Below are 18,699 nucleotides of genomic sequence, written 5' to 3'. Positions count from 1 at the left end.
TCCCTGAATTCTTCCCCTGTCTGCCAGGGAGCGGCACTGTTGTTAATCATTATTACTGTATGCAAATCAGTATGCAAATCCCACACCGCTCCGGGACTTCTGGCAAATGCTAATAGAGCCCACGCCCAGCTCTTGAAGGGCCAGTGTACACCTTTCAGAACGACTAGGTGAAGGGGGTTTTGGGGAGAGTGGGTGAATGAGGGGCTCCTAGTCGCCAGGGGCCCCCTGGGGCTCAGACCACAGTGACTCACCCCCCACCCCTTAATCTAGAAAAGGGCCAAGGGTTCTCACAAGCCAGAAGCCCCGTCTGGACTCGGAGATGTTCTTTCCCAGCCCGCTTCAAGAACATCCTTCCCTTCACCGCACACTTTGCTTTTCCCTCGGTCTCTGTCTCACACCCAGAACTGTGGTCGCTCAAGCCCTGCGTTCCGTCCCTGCTGAGGCACAGAGCCGCCTCGCCTCCGGAGCGCCAGGCGATTCCGGGTACAGGCCGAGATCTCTGGAGTCCGGACGCAGGAAAAGCTGGAGCCACGCGGATTGGCAATGTTCGAGGGGACTGAACCCTCTGCGCACATTGGCCGAGAGTGTAGGAGTCTGGGCCGTATACCACTCTCTCCGGATGCTCCAGGGCTCCATCCGCCCGGCCCTCTGGCCACGTGCCGACTGCCGGCTCCCCCTCCTGGGCCAAGGCATCGGGCAGTGGGAATCCATGGGTTTCGGAGAGGGACCGAGGCACTGGGCGGACTTGGGTTGAGAGTTCACGCTCCCAAGACCAGACTTTTGGGTCTGGGTACTGAGTACACGTGGAAGCATAAGAGGGCAAATCCCTACCTTCGGGTCGTGCCCCTCGCGCTCTGGAAGGAAAGCGGCTCTTACATGGGGCAAGGGCATCGTGTGTCCCCCGAGACCTCTCCAGCCCCGGCCACGGAGCTCAGAGCCGCGGCGAGCCACGAAGCTTGCGCGGTGTCGGGCTCCACCTCCCCAGGTGGCAGGGCTCGGCCGCAAGCAAGTGCTGGTGTCGCGTGGACAGTCGGTGAGAGACACCCAGCTGGGTCCACACACACCCCACGCGCGCACACACTGGAGCTCCCTTCCACCTCTCCCCGGGTCCCCAGCACACACGCCCCCGAGCTCACGCTCACGCCTACTTCCCGCTCCGCCCCCACCCCCAGGCCGCGCTCACCTTGCCACGCTCACCCCCGGCCCACCCTCGCTGGCACACGCGCTCACACCCGCGTCGGCACACTCCACCACCTCCAGGCACACCCTAGGATTCCTCCACTGGCCTGGGGAGACGCACCAGGCTCTGCCTCGTCTCCCTGCCCCCCACCCTCGCTCACGCGCGCGCCCCTCTACACACACACACACACACACACACACACACCCTCTCACGGGGAGTCACTCCCCCTAGCACGCCCTCGCCCTGGGCACCCTCCCGCGGCGAGCCTCCGGGTCCTCCTCATCTCTCTCTCCGCTGCCTGGCGGCCCCGCGCTCTCGAGCCCGGCCTGGAGCCGCTCGGCCGCCGGGAATCGGTAGGGAGACGAGGGCGCAGCCTCGCCGCCTCCCCCGGACTCTCCTCTCCGCCCCGCCCGCGCCGCGCCCCCACCGCCTCCCGCTTCGGGAGAGGGACCTCGCCAGGCAGCCGGTGGCCCGCCGGGCTCCTCTCCGCGCGGCGCCAGCAGCGGCGGGGGCAGGGCGCGAGCGAGGGAGCCCGCGAGCCCGCGAGCCCGAGAGCGGAGCGGCGAAGCGGGGAGGGAACGCGCTGCTGAGCCGGGGCTGGAGCGGCGGCGGCAGCGGCGGAGGGAGGGCCCCACGGACAGACAGACGCACGAACGGACCGAGCCAGGGAGGGAGCGAGAGAGACTTCGCCGGCGAGGAGGAGCGGCGCGAGCCGCGGCTGCTGGGCGCTTCCCCGCGCTGCTGGGTGCTCGGCGCCTCCGCGGCCCCCGGCTCCCGGCCTCAGCTTCCTCACGCGCGCGAGGCGCGGGGTGCGGGGCCCGGGGCTCGCTTCGCCGAAGGTAAGAGGGACGCGACCGAGCCTTCAGGAGCCAGGAAGTGCGAGGAGCGCGGCTCCCACGCCTGTTGCTCCGGCTGCCCACGCGGCACCCTCCCACTCCTGCACCCGGGTGGGTGGGCGCTGGGGCGCCGGAAGGATTGGGGGTGGGGCTGGCGCCGTGGGGGAGCAGGCAGCCGGCCCGGGGGCGTCGGTTCCCTTGGGCTGCGGAGCCACCTCCGGGGCAGCTAGGCGCTGTGAGGTTTGGAGGTGGGGTTCTGAACCTCTGCCCTCCTTCCATTGGCCTGCCTTCCCTCGGGGGTGCCAGAGGCAGCGCCACTGGATCCGGCGGCAGGTGGCGACGGCTCGCTCGGTCCCTCGCTCCTTGTGAGGGGAGAAGGAGAGAAATGGCTGAGGGTGGAAGCAGGGAGCAGTTTGGGGCGCTTCAGAAAGTTCTCCAGCCGGGCGATCCGTCGGTGTGCCTACCAGAGGCTGGGGGCCCGCACATCTGGTCCTGTCCGACGCCGCTTCCACCCTGCGAGCTCGGGAAAGGGTCTCTGAGTGACACCGTGGGCCAACGCGGCCCGGCGGAGGCCGTTCCGAAAGACTCACTTTGCGAGATGTTTACACTGGGGATGAGGCGCTGAAGGGACTGGGCAGAGAAGTTACCTGGAATCAACTAAATTCCTGCGCTTGCTTAGTGTTGACATTTGAATCGAGTCCAAGATGTTCTGCTTTTATCCCGGGCAGCCGTGATATGTCAGCAACAGGCTGAGGTTCCGGACCTGGAATCTGATAGCAAAGAGAAGGCTCGGTTGTATTTCTTAGGAGAGGGTGCCTGAACTTTCTCGCTATCCTAGGTACAATGCGATCTATTTAAGACCTGGTTGCTATGTGGTGCATGGTGTATTTTGCATGAATTCACAGCGATGGTTAGGTTTACGCCTTTTTTTACCATTACTTCAAGGGAACCTGGATATTAAATGTCTGTAGAAAGGCAGCCTGGGCCAGTAGGAATTCAGTGCAGAACATGTGTATCTTTCCCCATGTGGACATGTTGGCACAGGGGTGGGAATAGATGTGTTTATTTTTCCTTGTCTCTACTTGAATGCAATAAAATGCAAGTACACAAGGGACCCCCAGAGGAAGAAAGATTAGTGGCTTGTTCCCTTTCGCTGTTGAAGAGGCTGGAGGAAAAAACAAGAGTTCAGGAAAGTGCCGTGGCCAGCCTGGGAGTGGCAGTGCAGGAGAAGAGGAGCTCTGTGTGTGTCCCAGGCCTGTACCCCAAGATCCCCAGCTTGCCACTCTGTCAGTTTCATGCCTGCTTATGCAAACCCTGTGGGCACAGGAGAATGCCCCCTGGGTTGTCAGGACCTTCTCCTCCCCCAGACTGGCCCTATTCTGGGCTGAGCGATGTGTCGTAAAATCGTGGAAAGTAAAAGTTTCCAGAGCCTCTCCATACCCGGCTCTCTGCCGAGGTCACTGAAGGGCAGACCTTGGTGACATGACATTTTGGTTGCCTTGGGCCTGTGCTCAGGTTAGGTGTCAATCCCCAGGACAGGCTGCCTGGTCACTTTGCCCACGTTTGTCTTCTTCCTCCTCCGGAGAAGTTGGTTAACAGGGCTGCCGTTTTACAGCAGGCGAATGTGTTACCCTTTTCCAGTTTTTTTTTTTTCCCCCTGTGTCATTTCAACACTCACCTGTTTTAAATGTCTCTTCCCCATCCTCCCCCACCCCCATCTTTCCCACTGTCAAACTCTTCTGCCAAAAACAAAAATAGCTTCAGATTTTTCATTTGTAAGGCGTCCACGTCCTAGTAAAACCTTGGCATTTGAGGCCTGTGCAGTGCCATTGGCTGGAAATGGGGCCGCACGGTTGTGCCTGTTGCAGGAATTCATACCCAGGTCGGCTCCAGGAAGTGTTGGTGCCCATCAGGGGGTGAGCGCTGTGGTGATGGCCTTGGAGAAGCCCTGCTTGAGCCGGGTCATGCCGACAGGGTTTGTGTGGAGGGTATGGCTGGTATGGCCGTAGGCATGGTATGTGGTGGGGACACTTTTCCTCCCCTTCAAAACTCACACACACACACACACACACATACACACTCACACAGAAAGTAGCAATGGGGTAATTCCTCCCTTTTTGGTACCTTTTACTAGGGGAACAGGGCTCGAAGCTCTGGAGACAGCCTAGCTCTTGCCTGGCCTTCTTTGGGAAGATTGTCCTGGATTAATGCATGGCGTCAAAGTTTGGCCTTGGGACCAGAGGCTTTTATGATAGATAGAGAGGGACTGTTCCTCCTACCCCAGCTCTCAATTGTTCATCTGAGAGCAGTTTGTAAAATACCCAGGGCCCTTGGAGAAGAGGAGATTGGCAGAGCGTGGAGAGCGTAAGGTGATGGGGCTCAGCTTGGTAGAGGAAGGTAGCAGGCAGTGAGGTTTGGGAGTCAGGGTGAAACAGCACTGACTCTCAGGGTGCACAGCCACATACCTGGCCCAAGCAGGGTGCTGCAGGGTACCTCTTGGCTCAGTGGTCTCTTACTCTTTGCCACTGGAACCCCTCAAGTTCCTGCCTTTCTGAGCTCCATTCTGGGATAAAGCGGGAATGTTAAGAGTCAGAGGTCCAGGGCCCAGGGTCTGGAGCCTGGCTCTCTTTACCCTCCAGGGGGGTGGCCAGGGGTTCTGTGGATGAACTGGGCCTTTGATTGCCTTGAGATCTAAGCAGTGCAGGTTGTGTGCCCTTTTCTGGGCACTAGCCTCATCAGGCATTCCCAGAACTGCCCTCTAAAAGGAGGCTCAGACTAACTCTGTCCCCACAGCAACAAACCCAGATGGTCTACTTCCTGCTTTGCAGGGGCGACTGCCATGGAGAGGTCTCAGCGAGACCTGAGCTACAGGCTTGATGTCCTGGATCCAGTAGAATCAAGGATTATTCGAGCTAAAGATCTCCTTGTCACTTTCTTGTCCAGTTGTCTCATTTGACAGATGAGGGTTGTGAGGCCCAGAGGGTAATGGTGGCTTGCTTCCACGAGTTCAGGAGAGAATTGGAACTGGAGTGCAGGGCATCCAGACCCCATGCTTTCTGCTGCCTGGGGACAGGGTGAGGGGAGTATACATCCTGCTGTGGAACATCAGTATCTGACTACACTTAGGCCAAGAAAGCCATGTGGCAGTGAGCTGATCGGTGGCCTATTGGAAAATCGTCATCTCCCATATACATGGAGCATAGTCATTTTGAAGGAGTCTCAGCTTCTTTTCTGAAACTTGTCAGCATAAATGCCCATGTCATAGGATTTGGGGGGGATTAATTAACTGTCGCTGTAAAAGCGCTTAAACCGGTGCCCACTGCATGGTCAGTGCTCAGTAAATGTTGGCTAAATCTGAATTGGAATTATCTTGTCACCAGTGTTTAAATTGTAGTCTTGCTTCCCAAACTTCCCTTGCCCCTTAGAAAACCTAGCAAAGTGTGTGCTTAGGGACTACAGATTCTCCTAGTAACCTAAAGGAAATACAGGGAGTTATAAGGGTAAATTTCTTGAAGAAAGATATAAAATGCACAGGATGTGTTCCCAAGTCTTCTATCGGCAGCATCAGTGGCATGCGGATTACTCACTGCCGTGGATGAATGATCCCCCTGTTCTTTCCTCAGTTCCCGTAATCAAGAACTCATCAGGCCTGTGCTGTTTTACTCTTCTCTGAATGGTGACATTTAGAGGAATGTCATTGTCATTCCTGATGTCTACCGTGACACCTGAATCAACCTCCCTTTATGAGGAAGCAGAGGGACCTGTGAATATGCTCCTTAGCATGAAGAGGGGGAAACTGAGGCAGAGATTGGCTCCTTGGGAAAATTCCACTGAGAGCCACAGGGAGTCAGAGGCACTTAAATTGGGTTCATTTTATTCAGATCTATCTTCAGAGTTTACTGAGTGTTTGGAGAGAGAATGCCCACCCTTGAAAACCCCTGATAGGCATGGCATGGGGTAAAATCGATGGACTGCAAGTTACATCTATATAATCTGGCTTCCCGCCTACCAAAAGTAGGTTGAGCACGGACCACACTACCTCCTAAGTTGTCACGTAAGTGTTGAGGTGTCATGGCCTTTACCCTTAAGGAGCTTAGTGTGGGATGGGGAAAACAGGGAAGAGACATGGCTATACCCTTGAACTCCACGTTGAAACTGCCTGGGTTTAAATCTCTCTGCCTAATTATTACATCCTTTAGCCAGTTATACCTCCTCATACTTCATCTTCCTCACCTGCAGAATGGGGACGACAGTGGTGTCTGCCCCCTAGGGGTGTTGGTGGGGTGGGCTGAGGTGATCCCTGTAAGCATGCAGTACTGGGCTGGCTGGCAGTGAGCCCTCGGTAAACATCAGCTGCTATTCTTCTTACAGGAAGACCTTGAGAAGCAGTGTAGCACAGCACCTCAGGGCACGTGGCGTGGGGTGGGATCCCCATTCTGCCCCTTTCCAGCTGGCAGACTGCTGAATTTCAGACTTCTTCCTGGGGTTGCTGTGAGGATTACATGAGATGATCCACGGGAGACAGTGCAGTGCCTGGCATAGAGTCAGTGCTCAATTATTGTTGGCCGTGATGATTAATAAGACAGAGAGGGCTTCCCTGGTGGCGCAGTGGTTGAGAGTCCGCCTGCCGCTGCAGGGGACACGGGTTCGTGCCCCGGTCCGGGAAGATCCCACATGCCGCGGAGCGGCTGGGCCCGTGAGCCACGGCCGCTGAGCCTGCGCGTCCGGAGCCTGTGCTCCGCAACGGGAGAGGCCACAGCAGTGAGAGGCCCGCGTACCGCAAAATAAATAAATAAATAAAATAAGACAGAGAGTGTCTGTAATCCAGGCGAGAGGGTGATAGGTGCTAGGGAAGAGGGGCAAACAAAGTGCCGAGAGCCCAAAGGAGGAGAGAATTTCAGAGTGGGGAGAGGAAGGCGCATCACAGAGGGAGTGAGGCACAGGTGGGATTCTAACAGGAGGGCTGGGTGAAGGGGAAGGATATTCCCAACAGAAAGGAAGAGTGCCCACAGACAGAACCCACAAGGGCTGCGCATGAGCCCGTCTGTGGACTAGGGTGGGTGCATGGGACATGGGGCTAGAATGATAAACCAGGATCCGTTTATGGAAATGCCAGAATGCCGCCAAAGATTTCGGACTTGATTTTGTAGGCTGTGGGGAAATCTTGCTTAGGGAGATTACCCTGAGCAGAATGGATTTACTGGGAACAGGAGAAACAGGGTCGGGGAGGGGGGCAGTTGAGAGACAAGCAGGCCAGTGGGAAGGAGGCCTGAGGGAAATGAGGCCTTAATGAGGGCAGTAGAGCTCCTGTCTCATTATTTGGCAACTCTTTGGGTGGAGCAGTGAGGAAGGTGGCCAAGGCGACAGGCCCGGGGTTAAGGATGCTGTGAACAAAAGGTAAAGAGCAGCTTATTTTGCAGGGAGGTAGACTCAGCTGACACCTGTCCAGTTTCAGAGGCATCCAGGTGGGAAAGTCCGTGGTGGCTCAGGAATGAGAGGGGGTAGAGATCTGGAAAACCTAGAAGAGTTGGGAGTCAAGAGAAGCAAGCAGGGTTACAAGGAAAGGTGAAGATCAAATCCCATTACAAGACTCACCCTCTGCCTCATTTCTTTAAACCAGCCGAACTCCAGAGGGTCCAAATAATTCTGAGTCAGGACTGGTTCTGTGTAATCAGTTTAGGATTTGGGAAAACGAGTGTCAACCCCAAACAATTTCCCGTTGCTGTTACGTGTGTTTCTGTGTCACCACATGTCTCCCCACAGATGGTATACATTTGGGATTGCAGAGTCATTTCACTATCATCTTTAAAAAGCCAGATTTGGGTAGGTAAATCTGTTTCCCAAAGCCAAATATAATTCTCCGCGCCACTGTTCCCTCCATCCACGCAGGTGATGGGGAAGTGTGTACTCAGCGTGGCTCAGAGAGCGGTGAGTGAAGGGCCGAGGTGGCCCAGCTCTGGAGGAATCTCTGAGGGTGGGAGAGAGGCCAGGTGAAAGAGGCTGGCTTGGGAAAGAGTATTGTTATATAACCCGAGGGAGTTATGGATGGTGGGCAGATGGAGACGGGAGGCGAGGAGCCTGGAGATGGCAATAAGCGTGGATCAGCTTCCTCTGGGAGGGAGAGGGACAATGCATGAAAGGCAGGTGAACCAAGAATCCAAGAGCCCTTTGCAAGGTGGGGGAGGAACCCCAGCCTCACAGCCTCTGCCACATCTTTCTGTTATGGCCCTGAGGGCGTGATTGGACACGAGGTTGCTGGATTTCCCAGAGTAGCGCTCCACCAGAGTCAGCCTTCTCCATGGGACTCGGGGACAGAACTCCACCAAATCCTGGGTCTACTGTGGTCACCTGCCATCTCAGAGAATTGTCCAGACCTGGGCAACCCCAGCCTCCTCACCCGTGAAGAGTGGAAAGAATGTGTTTACCTGATCTCCCTCATCCACATGCCATTCCTGACTACCCTAGTGGGTGAAGAGAGAAATAAAAATTAGCATGTTTATCCCACTTTTAAATTCATTTAATGAGAACTCATTTACCCTCTCCCAATTTAAATTCGTAGTAATGCCATAACCTTTCGGAGCTGATTATTACCCACGTCTTCCCAGATCTTTCTGCTAAAGACGCTTTCCCTCCAAATGCTTCTGAGCCCTCTTGGAACTTGACAATTTGTCAGGCAGTCAACAAATTCCGGTGATCCCACACTGCTGCACGGGCCCGGTGGGTGCTAGGTGCTCTCCCGGCGAAGGGAGGGGAAAGAATCAAGTCTCCTCTCTTTGGTGGTGTCTTCAGTTCCATTAATTTGCCTTCCAGACTTTTGCTCTTTCACTTACCGATGACCCTTCCCTGTGTCCCATTTCCCACCCGGGGGACCAATCAGGGACTCACTGGTTCTCCGCTCTCTCCTCCTGTCTCCAGGGGTCGCTGAACTACCTCTCAAGCTGGTGTGCGCAGTGGCGGAGCAGTGGCCACCCAAGAGCTGGAGTCACCATGGCGGCCGGAGTCGCAGCCTGGCTGCCTTTCGCGCGGGCTGCGGCCATCGGGTGGATGCCGGTGGCCAACTGCCCCATGCCCCTCGCCCCGGCAGACAAGAACAAGCGGCAGGATGAACTGATCGTCCTCAACGTGAGCGGGCGGAGGTTCCAGACGTGGCGGACCACGCTGGAGCGCTACCCGGACACACTGCTGGGCAGCACGGAGAAGGAGTTCTTCTTCAACGAGGACACCAAGGAGTACTTCTTCGACCGGGACCCAGAAGTGTTCCGCTGCGTCCTCAACTTCTATCGCACAGGCAAGCTGCACTACCCCCGCTACGAGTGCATCTCCGCCTACGATGACGAGCTGGCTTTCTATGGCATCCTGCCCGAGATCATTGGCGACTGCTGTTACGAGGAGTACAAGGACCGCAAGAGGGAGAACGCCGAGCGGCTCATGGACGACAACGACTCGGAGAACAACCAGGAGTCCATGCCCTCCCTCAGCTTCCGCCAGACCATGTGGCGGGCCTTCGAGAACCCACACACCAGCACACTGGCCTTGGTCTTCTACTACGTGACTGGCTTCTTCATTGCCGTCTCGGTCATCACCAACGTGGTGGAGACGGTGCCGTGTGGCACGGTGCCTGGGAGCAAGGAGCTGCCGTGTGGCGAGCGCTACTCGGTGGCCTTCTTTTGTCTGGACACCGCCTGTGTCATGATCTTCACGGTGGAGTACCTCCTCCGGCTCTTCGCGGCGCCCAGCCGCTACCGCTTCATCCGCAGCGTGATGAGCATCATCGACGTGGTGGCCATCATGCCCTACTACATCGGCCTGGTGATGACCAACAATGAGGACGTGTCGGGTGCCTTCGTCACGCTTCGGGTCTTCCGCGTCTTCAGGATCTTCAAGTTCTCCCGCCACTCCCAGGGCTTGCGGATCCTGGGCTACACCCTGAAGAGCTGTGCCTCTGAGCTCGGCTTCCTCCTCTTCTCCCTCACCATGGCCATCATCATCTTTGCCACTGTGATGTTTTACGCCGAGAAGGGCTCCTCCGCCAGCAAGTTCACGAGCATCCCTGCCTCTTTTTGGTACACCATCGTCACCATGACCACACTGGGGTAAGTCCTGCTCTGTTGGACTGGAGAAGGGCGGAGGTTGGATTGACGATGATGCTTTGGATGGTATCAGGATTGGGCAGAGGAGGATGGAGTCGCTTCTCCAAGTTGTAGGAGCAAGGGAAGCCCCTCATCAGAAGAGGAAGGCACGTGAATGATTTGTTTGGGGAGGACAGAAGTCTCGGAATTGAGTTTTCTCTTTGCGGGGGGCATGCATTTTACAAAACATGGAAAATTAAATCACCATTTATTTTTTTCAGCCATGCCTTCTGTGTATGTGTGTGTGGTGAGGGAGAGGTGAGTGGTGATTGCTGCATGCTTATATGCATCTTGTGCTTGCAAGGGCTGCCTTGAGGAGAAGAACAGCGTAGCAGGAAGGAAGAGGACAGTGAGAAGTTCAGCGAGTGTTGTCAGGAGGGTACAGATTTCCATTAACAGAAGACACCTAGAACACTCTTTTGGGATCCTTCCTGCATTTCTCCTTTGTCGTGTATTTGCAGGCTGTTTTCTCTTTTGCCTTACTTTTCTTCTCTGCTGCCACAGATGCTCAAGGGTTCAGTAGCTCTGAACAGACTCTCTCTAAGGGACTCTGAACTTGGGTTTTCTCGCTGAAGGAACAGCAGTCTTGCTTTCTCAGCCTGACTCTGTGATGCAATGATCTGGCCTTCCTGGGCAATTGTGAGGTGGTCTGAATGGATCATGTGGCCGGACACAGTGGCAGTAGTATATCACCAGAGGGAGGGAGAGGCGCTCAGCGAGGTCCCAGGTGACTGTCTCTTCCGTCTCCCCGAGGTCCCCTCTGCAGCTGAGGTCACCAAAATGTATTTGCGGTACTGGGATGTGAAGATTTCCATCAGAGGATGGCGGGGTGAGGAAGCAGATTACAATCTTCACCCTAACGGGATTAGGGCCAATGAGGGCAGCTTTACGGAGACGTGTATTTCTTAGGGGTTGCTGCTTCAGCCCTTGCAACTCGTTGAGGCTAACGCAGAACCCCTTCGTGATTCGTATGCTGGGTCTATATTCGCTTAAGCCAGGAAGCCTTATATTGCTGATGGAGAATTCGTGAAGCTTTTTATTTGGTGTTTGACAGTTCGGTTCGCGGCGTCCTGGTGATTTGGTTTTGTTCTTTCCTGGCTGAAACCCTGCGGCACTGGTATCGGTTTTTCCATAGCGCTGCATGTGCTTGTGGGGAATGACTGAGCAGGTGATGGGACCTTTTCAAATGATTACATGTGTCATTCTGCCACATGGGAGGGAGTAGCAAGGGGGAGGGCGTGGGGTGTCACTGTCCACGATGGGGGCATTCCATTCACCTCTGTCCGTCTGACAGAGGCCACCCTGCCCCTTCCTCCCTTTCCAACACACACGCAGCCTCCAAATAGCTGCTCCCACCCAGATGGGCAAGAAAGTCTGGTCCTTTGACCTTGCCTCTCTTGGCTTAGGGGGCGGATGTGGCTTCCTGGTACGGTGGAATATTTAGGGATTAAAATGGGCTAGAGAGCTGGCCACGTGTCAGGAGAAGGAGGCACATTTGCTGCTTCTATGCTAACCTGGCCATCCCTTCGCTTTCCTGAAAGGGACCGCTCCCACGGCCAGGACCTCCATGGCCGCGCTCTGACATGGCTCTGACTGTCCAGAGCCCGCAAGTGCCCCTTGGTGGGACTCGTGACACCAGAGTGATGCCTCAGGACCACTGTGGGGAGAAAACAGGACAGATGGATGGTGTCATCCATGGGATGGGGGATGTGGGACTGTTTCAGAGGAGATCAGTGGAAGCTTCAGTGACCACCTGCCCATTACATTTTATTAGTATAACAGCGTATGTGTGTCTACTGTGTGTCAGTAGTGTGCCAAGCACTTTGCATATGTTATCTCTTTAAGTCTTCACAATAGCCTTGCAAGGTAGGAAAAACTCTATACAACTTTGAAGATGCAGCAGGCGAGGCTCAGAGAGGTTAAGTAAATACCTGTAGTCACATAGCTGCTAAGGGGCGGTGCTGCTTTGCAAATACCAGTCTGGCTGTCTCCAGGACCCTTTCTGTTCTCGTTCCCCCCTCTACTTGTTTCCGTACCATCAGGGCCCGTAGGTGGAAATCAGCCCTTCAGAGTTATTTTTTTTTATTATGGCCTCAGGGTGTCATAGTCTATTCTAGTCATATCACTATTGAAGAAAGAAAGCATCAGTGCAGTGAGTACTACAGACACCTCCCTAGGCACACAGGGAATTTATAAATAAAACATTTCCTTCTGGCCAGTTTAAGTTCTGCCTTGGAAATCCATGGCTGCTTTCATGGCAAAATCCAGTGTTTTAATGTCATTGGGGAGACCAGTGATTTCCTTTAGCCTTCACTCTGTGGAATCAAGGTCGAGTCCAATGTCAGGGGGTGGACAGTCATGGCCTCACATTTATTTTCGGGAATGCGGGAGGGGCAAAGCAAGAAGACTCTGCCAGAGAGTGAGACATCGAGGAAGGGCAGGATACCTGCATGGGAAGAAGCACGCTCCCCCTGTCTGTGGGCACTGTGGACTCCTCACCCTTCCCTTCCCCGTGCATCAAGACGTCTAGCCTCGGCGAGGAAAGACTCACGGGCCAGAACAAGAAAAGAAGCCTTTTAGTTACATCTTCCTTAACCTCAGTTAAGTAACGGGAATGCAGGCTTTTTTTTCCCTTCCACCCTGGCTGGTGTCGCCCAATGCTGGATTGGGCTGCTTTGACTTTGACCTGAGTTGGCAGTGGGAACCATCACCAGGCTCACTGCTCGGCTATACACAGCAGGTGTTTGGCAAAACACTGTTAAATGGATGGGTCAATGCGAATGGGGCTCCTTTTCCATTTGCTTGGTCTGATACTGTTCTCAGTTCCTTCCAGACCCACCTGTCCTCTCTCTAGGGTGGACCCAAGATTTGGGTCTGCCCCAGCCCTGGCCCCAGGGAGAGAGGATGGCAGCCTTCACCTGGTGTGTGGTCCCCCCGACTGGGGTGCTCTGCTCCACTGTGGGGGTCTTCTTGCCCTTACTGGAGGTCTTACCCACCAGACCCTGGAAAGCTTTCCTCTCCTCGGCTGGTTTCTGTCCTGAGCTCATTTACTGGCTAGTTGTAAGCTTGTTCGACCACTCCAGAAAGCCTGTCTTTTGCTTACTCTTCACTGGCATTTGAGCCCCAAGTGGCTGTGCAATACCAAGGGCCAGTGTTCTGCCACATTCCATGTTCTGTCTGGTTGCTTCCAACAATTCCCAGCAGACTCCTAGTTCTTCCAGGCTCCAGATCCTCCCCGCCCAAACCTCCCCTTGCTTCCTATTTCCAGTCTTGAGTTCCTTTGCAGAGCAGGGCTGACTGACTGGCCGAGGGCTGATGGGCCGAGTGAAGGAGTTCGCTCTTCCCGGCTCTGGTTGCCATCTCTGCCTGCTTTCCCAGGATCCGCTGATGAGTTAGTTACTCAGGTGTCCCCAGGGAGGGATCTCCTGGAGCCAATTATTCCTATTTATTTAATTTCTCAAAATATCTTAAGCACACAGAACAATAACAGCCCAGCTGCCATCAACGCTTGAGGATGGCTTTCCTTTGCCACCTCCTTTGCTGGTGGGAAAGACACCTGTGCCCAGCCCAGGGTTCCCTTGTGCCCCCTTGACAGCTGAGCTCCCAAATTCACCATTAAAGGATTCATTTCCGTGCTCATAATGGATGCTATAAATAAAATAAATCGACAATTATCTCAGTTAACAGAGGGAAGGGATAATACAGAACTCCCAATATTAAATAAGACCAGCACATCTAGTTTGGGAATGTATTATATGGCATAGACTTCTTCAAAGCAGATTTCCCCTCTTCGTTTTATTTGACTTTGGTTGGCATCACCATTGGGCGGACTGCCTGAGCCGGTCCGTGGGTGAAGCTCACGTGGGGCGTGGGGAAGAGGGGAGGAAAGTTTTGTGAGCAAGCACCTGCAGGGCCATGGAGGACCAGCTCCAGGCCTGGATGGGGTGAGGCTCTTGGATAGCTTAGGGAGGGGGAGTTTGACCTGGGAAGGGCAGGGAGCGGCAGAGCAGCAAAGCAGCATCGCTCCTGATGAGGTGGCCCGCTGCTGCCCAAGTTGGCTTGGCTATGTAATTGAGACCGGCAGCCTGTCTTCACCCCGTGTCCTGAGATGAGAGAGCTTTTGACGGTGTCCAAAAATCACTTTAACGGGCTTCCCTGGTGGCGCAGTGGTTGAGAGTCCGCCTGCCGATGCAGGGGGCACGGGTTCGTGCCCCGGTCCGGGAAGATCCCACATGCCGCGGAGCTGCTGGGCCCGTGAGCCATGGCCGCTGAGCCTGCGCGTCTGGAGCCTGTGCTCCGCAACGGGAGAGGCCACAAAAGTGAGAGGCCCGCGTACCACACACACACATACACACACACAAAAATCACTTTAACGAAAACAATCGATTTTTACTTCTTCCAAGCAAAAGCAGCCTCCAGGTTTTTTTTGCTCCAGGGATTTGCATTTCCCTTTAAAGCATAATCCTGGAAGGGTCCTGCCTGAGGTTTCCGGAGACTGGGAGCCAGGCCTTGGAGAGCAATACAGGCACTCCACAGAGTGGGGTACTTGATCAGGCTTCCCCAGTGGAGGCAACCAGAGGTGTGGTTTTGTTAACCCTTCAATTCCTGAAATTCTGGCTGTACCCTCATCCACTGCCTCTGGGGGCCCCACCAACCCTCCTCCCACCTTGCAAATGCCTTGGTGTGGGACACTGGCCAAACGGTGCCCACCTTTGATGGTGGTGGGTCCCTGCCCAGGGAGATCTGATCAGAGTGCACTTACTGGGAATAAATGACCTCAGGGTCTTTTCTTGGTTTGACATTTCTTAACCAACAGTTTTCTGGTGCTGAAATTCCTGAGTAGAAACCTGCATCACAACAAGGAATCATTCATTCATTCAACATTTACTGAGTGCCTACTGTGTACCGGGCAGCATGGTAGGCTCTGAGAATACACAGGCACTATGATGGCACGTCAGCCCTACATAAGGTACAGACAAAATGAACTGAATGAGACTCAGTCCTCTTCCTTTGAACCAAAACAAGAGAGGGTGGGGAGAGCAGTAGACCAAGGATCAGAAAAGAGGCTTTTACTCACACTCTCCCCGTCACCCAGAGGCTACCCCTCACTCTGCTCTGTGTGTGGCTAACCCCCGTCATCCTTCGAGACAGCCCACATCGTCTCCTCCAGGAGACCTTCCCAGCCCTCCAGGAGCTCCGTGCCCCTCCTCCCGCCTCCCACTGCAGCCTCTGCATACCTCTGTCTTGCCAGTTGCCACATTTTATTAACTTTATTTGTTTGTGTGTCTTTCCCCCAGGATATGAGCTCCTCAAGGGCAGGTCTCTATTCCAAAGGTCATGGTATGATCCATGCCTAGCACAGGGTCTGATATGTATTGGGCCTCAATATATATCTGTTCAACCAAACAGGTTTGTACCCCAGCTTACCCATCTTCAGTTTTCTCACCTGTTAACCATCTCCTGCCCATTGTGAGAACCAATGAAAGTGCTATCTGAATGTTGGTTATATGGTCATGTCCGACAGGATATTTGTGGGTGGGTGGAGATGGGGAGACCAGGCAGAGCATTCTCTGGTTCTGACGTCAGCCTAGCAGAGTTGGGGCTTTCTTGCAAGGGAAGTTTAAGCCTTTGTCTTTCACTATTGGCTACTTGGCCAGGCTTCCCACTGCAGACTCTGGAGCAGGGAGGAGCACAAAGAGAGCCATAGATAAGCCCCCCTACCCATGAAGTATCCCTCCATTCGATTATTTGGGCTCTGGGGATACAGCATCAAAGAAAACAACCCCTGATCCAGTGGCGCTTACATTCTAGTGGAGGAAAACAGACAGTAAATAGAAAAATATATACATACATACATGTATCCTATCAGACAGCAATTCATGCTGCAGAGAAAAATAAAGCATGATGTGAGAAATTGGGGGTGCTGAGTGTGAGACGGGGTAGAGCAAGGGAGAGTTGCTATTTTAGATGAGGAGGTTAAGACAGGCCTCTCAGATAAGGTTACATTTGAGCAGAGATCTGAAGGAATGTGGGTTTCTTGGGGAAGAGCATTGCAGGCAGAGGGAACAGAAAATGCAAAGGCCATTAGGCAGGAGGGGCCTTGGTGCACTATTCTTGGAAGGGCAAGAAGGCACTTATGGTCCAGCCCCAAGAGCAGGTAGCGGGAAGCAGCTCATGCAGGGCCCTTATGATCACCTCAAGGACTTGGCCCTTTGCCTTTCACTAATCTGCTTAGAATGGGAAGCCACTGGAGAGTTTTGAGTAGACCTGACTCATGTCTTAAAAGGATCACTCTGGGTACTGGGTAGTGAATATATTGTACGGGAGAAGCTACCACAATAATCCGGGCAGGAGATGATGGTGGCTGGGATCTAGGGTGGTGGTGGCAGTGGAGAGGGGAGAAGGGAGAGATTCCGCATTTACTTGAAGGTAGAGGCCACAGGACACACATGCTGGTCCTGCTGTCAGCCTGCCAGCTGAAAGCTTCACCAGCTCCCATGGCAGAGAACTGGCCTGAAGACACATTCCTAAAGACCTCCACCGCTGGGAGAAACATTTCACAAGAAGAGGCCTCAAGGGCCTGCAGGGTAGCTCCCAGACTCTGGCACAGAACGGACAAGCCCCATAGGCCGAGCTGGAGCATGGCCAGCTGAGAGCAGGGCTGGGCTGGACTGGCGGTCAATGGGAGCATCTGCACCTGGTTGAGGTTGTCTCCAACCCAGGCAGAATTTCCCTATAGCACCTGCCAAGGGCTGGGCACCACCATGCGGGGACGATCTTGGCTCAGAAACTGAAAGGGAGAGGCCAGTCTCAGAGTCAGCGGCTGTGGTAGCTGCCGGCACAGAGGGGCAAGCGGAGGGCTTCAGGGCTACGGAGGAGGGAGAGATGAATTCCCACGGGTGGGATGTGAGCTTTGACGTTCTTCACGCCAGAGTCACCACGTTAGATCGCTCTTCCGATCCAACAGTTCAAATTGCTGCAATTTTCGGAAAGGGATTTCCACGCTGATGCCCATTTCACAGCTCTCTTCGGAATCTTTGAAAATCAATCTCTCTCTTTCTCTGTTTGGTTTTGTTTGGGTTTCCCCTCTTTAAACATACCCATAAACACAAACATGATCCTTCCTGAGGAGCAGCAATTATTCTACCTGAAAATAGTGTAAATAAAAGGCATCCTGGCCCTCCATCTCCCCAGGGGAGGGGCAGAACCCCTTGGTAACTACATGAGGATTTTTGTCTCTCTCGCCCAGGTGGGAGCGCCTGTCCCAGGCCACGCAGGGCCCTTGGCCACATGCCATCATGGCTGGGAGCTACTCCCAGGCAAGGAGAGGAGCAGAGACTTCTCTGTGAGTCCCCCCCATGTCCTGTCCTCAGACGGGTGGTCCCCTCCAGGAAGCTGACACTCTAGTCACATCTTAAGTGTTCATCCTTTGTGATGACCAAGTCAGTTTTTCTTTCCTGGGAAGTGGGGACCAGGTCCTTAGCAATCTCTTTTGGAAGGAGTGTATAGTAGTGAATTCGAACCAACCTTGAATGGGGACTTGTTTGTGACGAGGAGGAAGGGGTTACCACGATGCCTTCAAGAACCCATAGTTCTCAACCAAAAGGCTCATGTACTGTGGCCTCCAGGTCAAGGCCGGTGCGCCTGCCTCTGTCCAGACTGCTTTTCTCAGACCAGAACGTAGGCCTCTTCTCCCCAGCCCCAGCTCTCTCCACCCAGCTCAATGCAAATGATGGGTTGGTGGGAAGGGGCTTGCTGGGGAGGGAAGATAACTCAGCCTTTGCTGACCATGGTTGGATAGAGGGAGATTGCATCTAGCTCATGTAATCATATTCTGGGTGTCAGGACTCGAATGAATGTCATTAAACTGAATCAGAAAAATCGTTTTAATATGAGTGCCACCTCACACACAAGCTAGTTGATGGAGAAATGGATGGGGCTGGGGACGCCTCCTTTGTAATGTGATGCTGTAAAATCCCATCACCTTCATTATTTCCCACCGAGCCAACACATCATAATGCCCATGAGCGGCAGAACAGCTTGAATTTAATATACAGAAAGTCCAATCAAACAATAAATGGATGGAACTATATAAAGAAACCATTTTCTGGGAGGCTGGCTCCATTCTCTGGGATGCAGCTCCCTGACACATGAAATGTGCATCAATTTTCCCCAACTAATGCAGCTGCTGAATCACCACGTTTGATATTTGTTTGCTTCAGAAGGAGAAGAGGGGAACTTTCCCCCCTACATTATCTAGCTATCAATGCAAAATTGCTAATCTCATTTTCTTTGATTTGCATCCAGTGGTTCCCGGTGGCACAGCAAGGCTGTTACCAGCAAGACTGGAAGCACAGCCCTCCCTCCATCCCAGAACCTTACTCAGTCCCAGGGGCACTTTGTCATCATCTTTAAACAAAATCCAACTCTGGACCCAGAGTGGGCTGTTAGGGGGCTGGGACGTCTCTACCCTTGCAATCATCTGAAAGAAACTGGCCAAACCCCGGGCCATGCTGACAAACCCAAGTTCCTGTGATGCCCTAATCGTCCAGTC

At 54.1% G+C, this 18,699-nt stretch overlaps 1 protein-coding gene across 3 annotated transcripts in view; it reads left to right on the top strand.

Moving 5' to 3' along the window:
- Positions 1-1,870: 1,870 nt before the first annotated feature.
- The window catches only part of KCND3 (potassium voltage-gated channel subfamily D member 3), a 231,085-nt gene continuing 214,256 nt past the window's right edge, over positions 1,871-18,699 (top strand). For 2 of the 3 annotated variants that reach the window (XM_065874221.1, XM_065874213.1), the window contains exon 1: positions 9,004-10,109. In XM_065874221.1, the coding sequence (XP_065730293.1) occupies positions 9,004-10,109 (1,106 nt within the window). Of the gene's footprint in view, positions 2,020-8,931; positions 10,110-18,699 lie in introns of those variants that run through there. The other variant, XM_065874229.1, reaches the window with a different exon arrangement.

Source organism: Phocoena phocoena, chromosome 1 (assembly GCF_963924675.1).
Source record: "Phocoena phocoena chromosome 1, mPhoPho1.1, whole genome shotgun sequence".
In the NCBI taxonomy this organism is placed as follows: domain Eukaryota; kingdom Metazoa; phylum Chordata; class Mammalia; order Artiodactyla; family Phocoenidae; genus Phocoena; species Phocoena phocoena.
The sequence above is the reverse complement of the archived record's forward strand: the minus strand, read 5'-3'. Positions and strand labels throughout refer to the sequence as shown.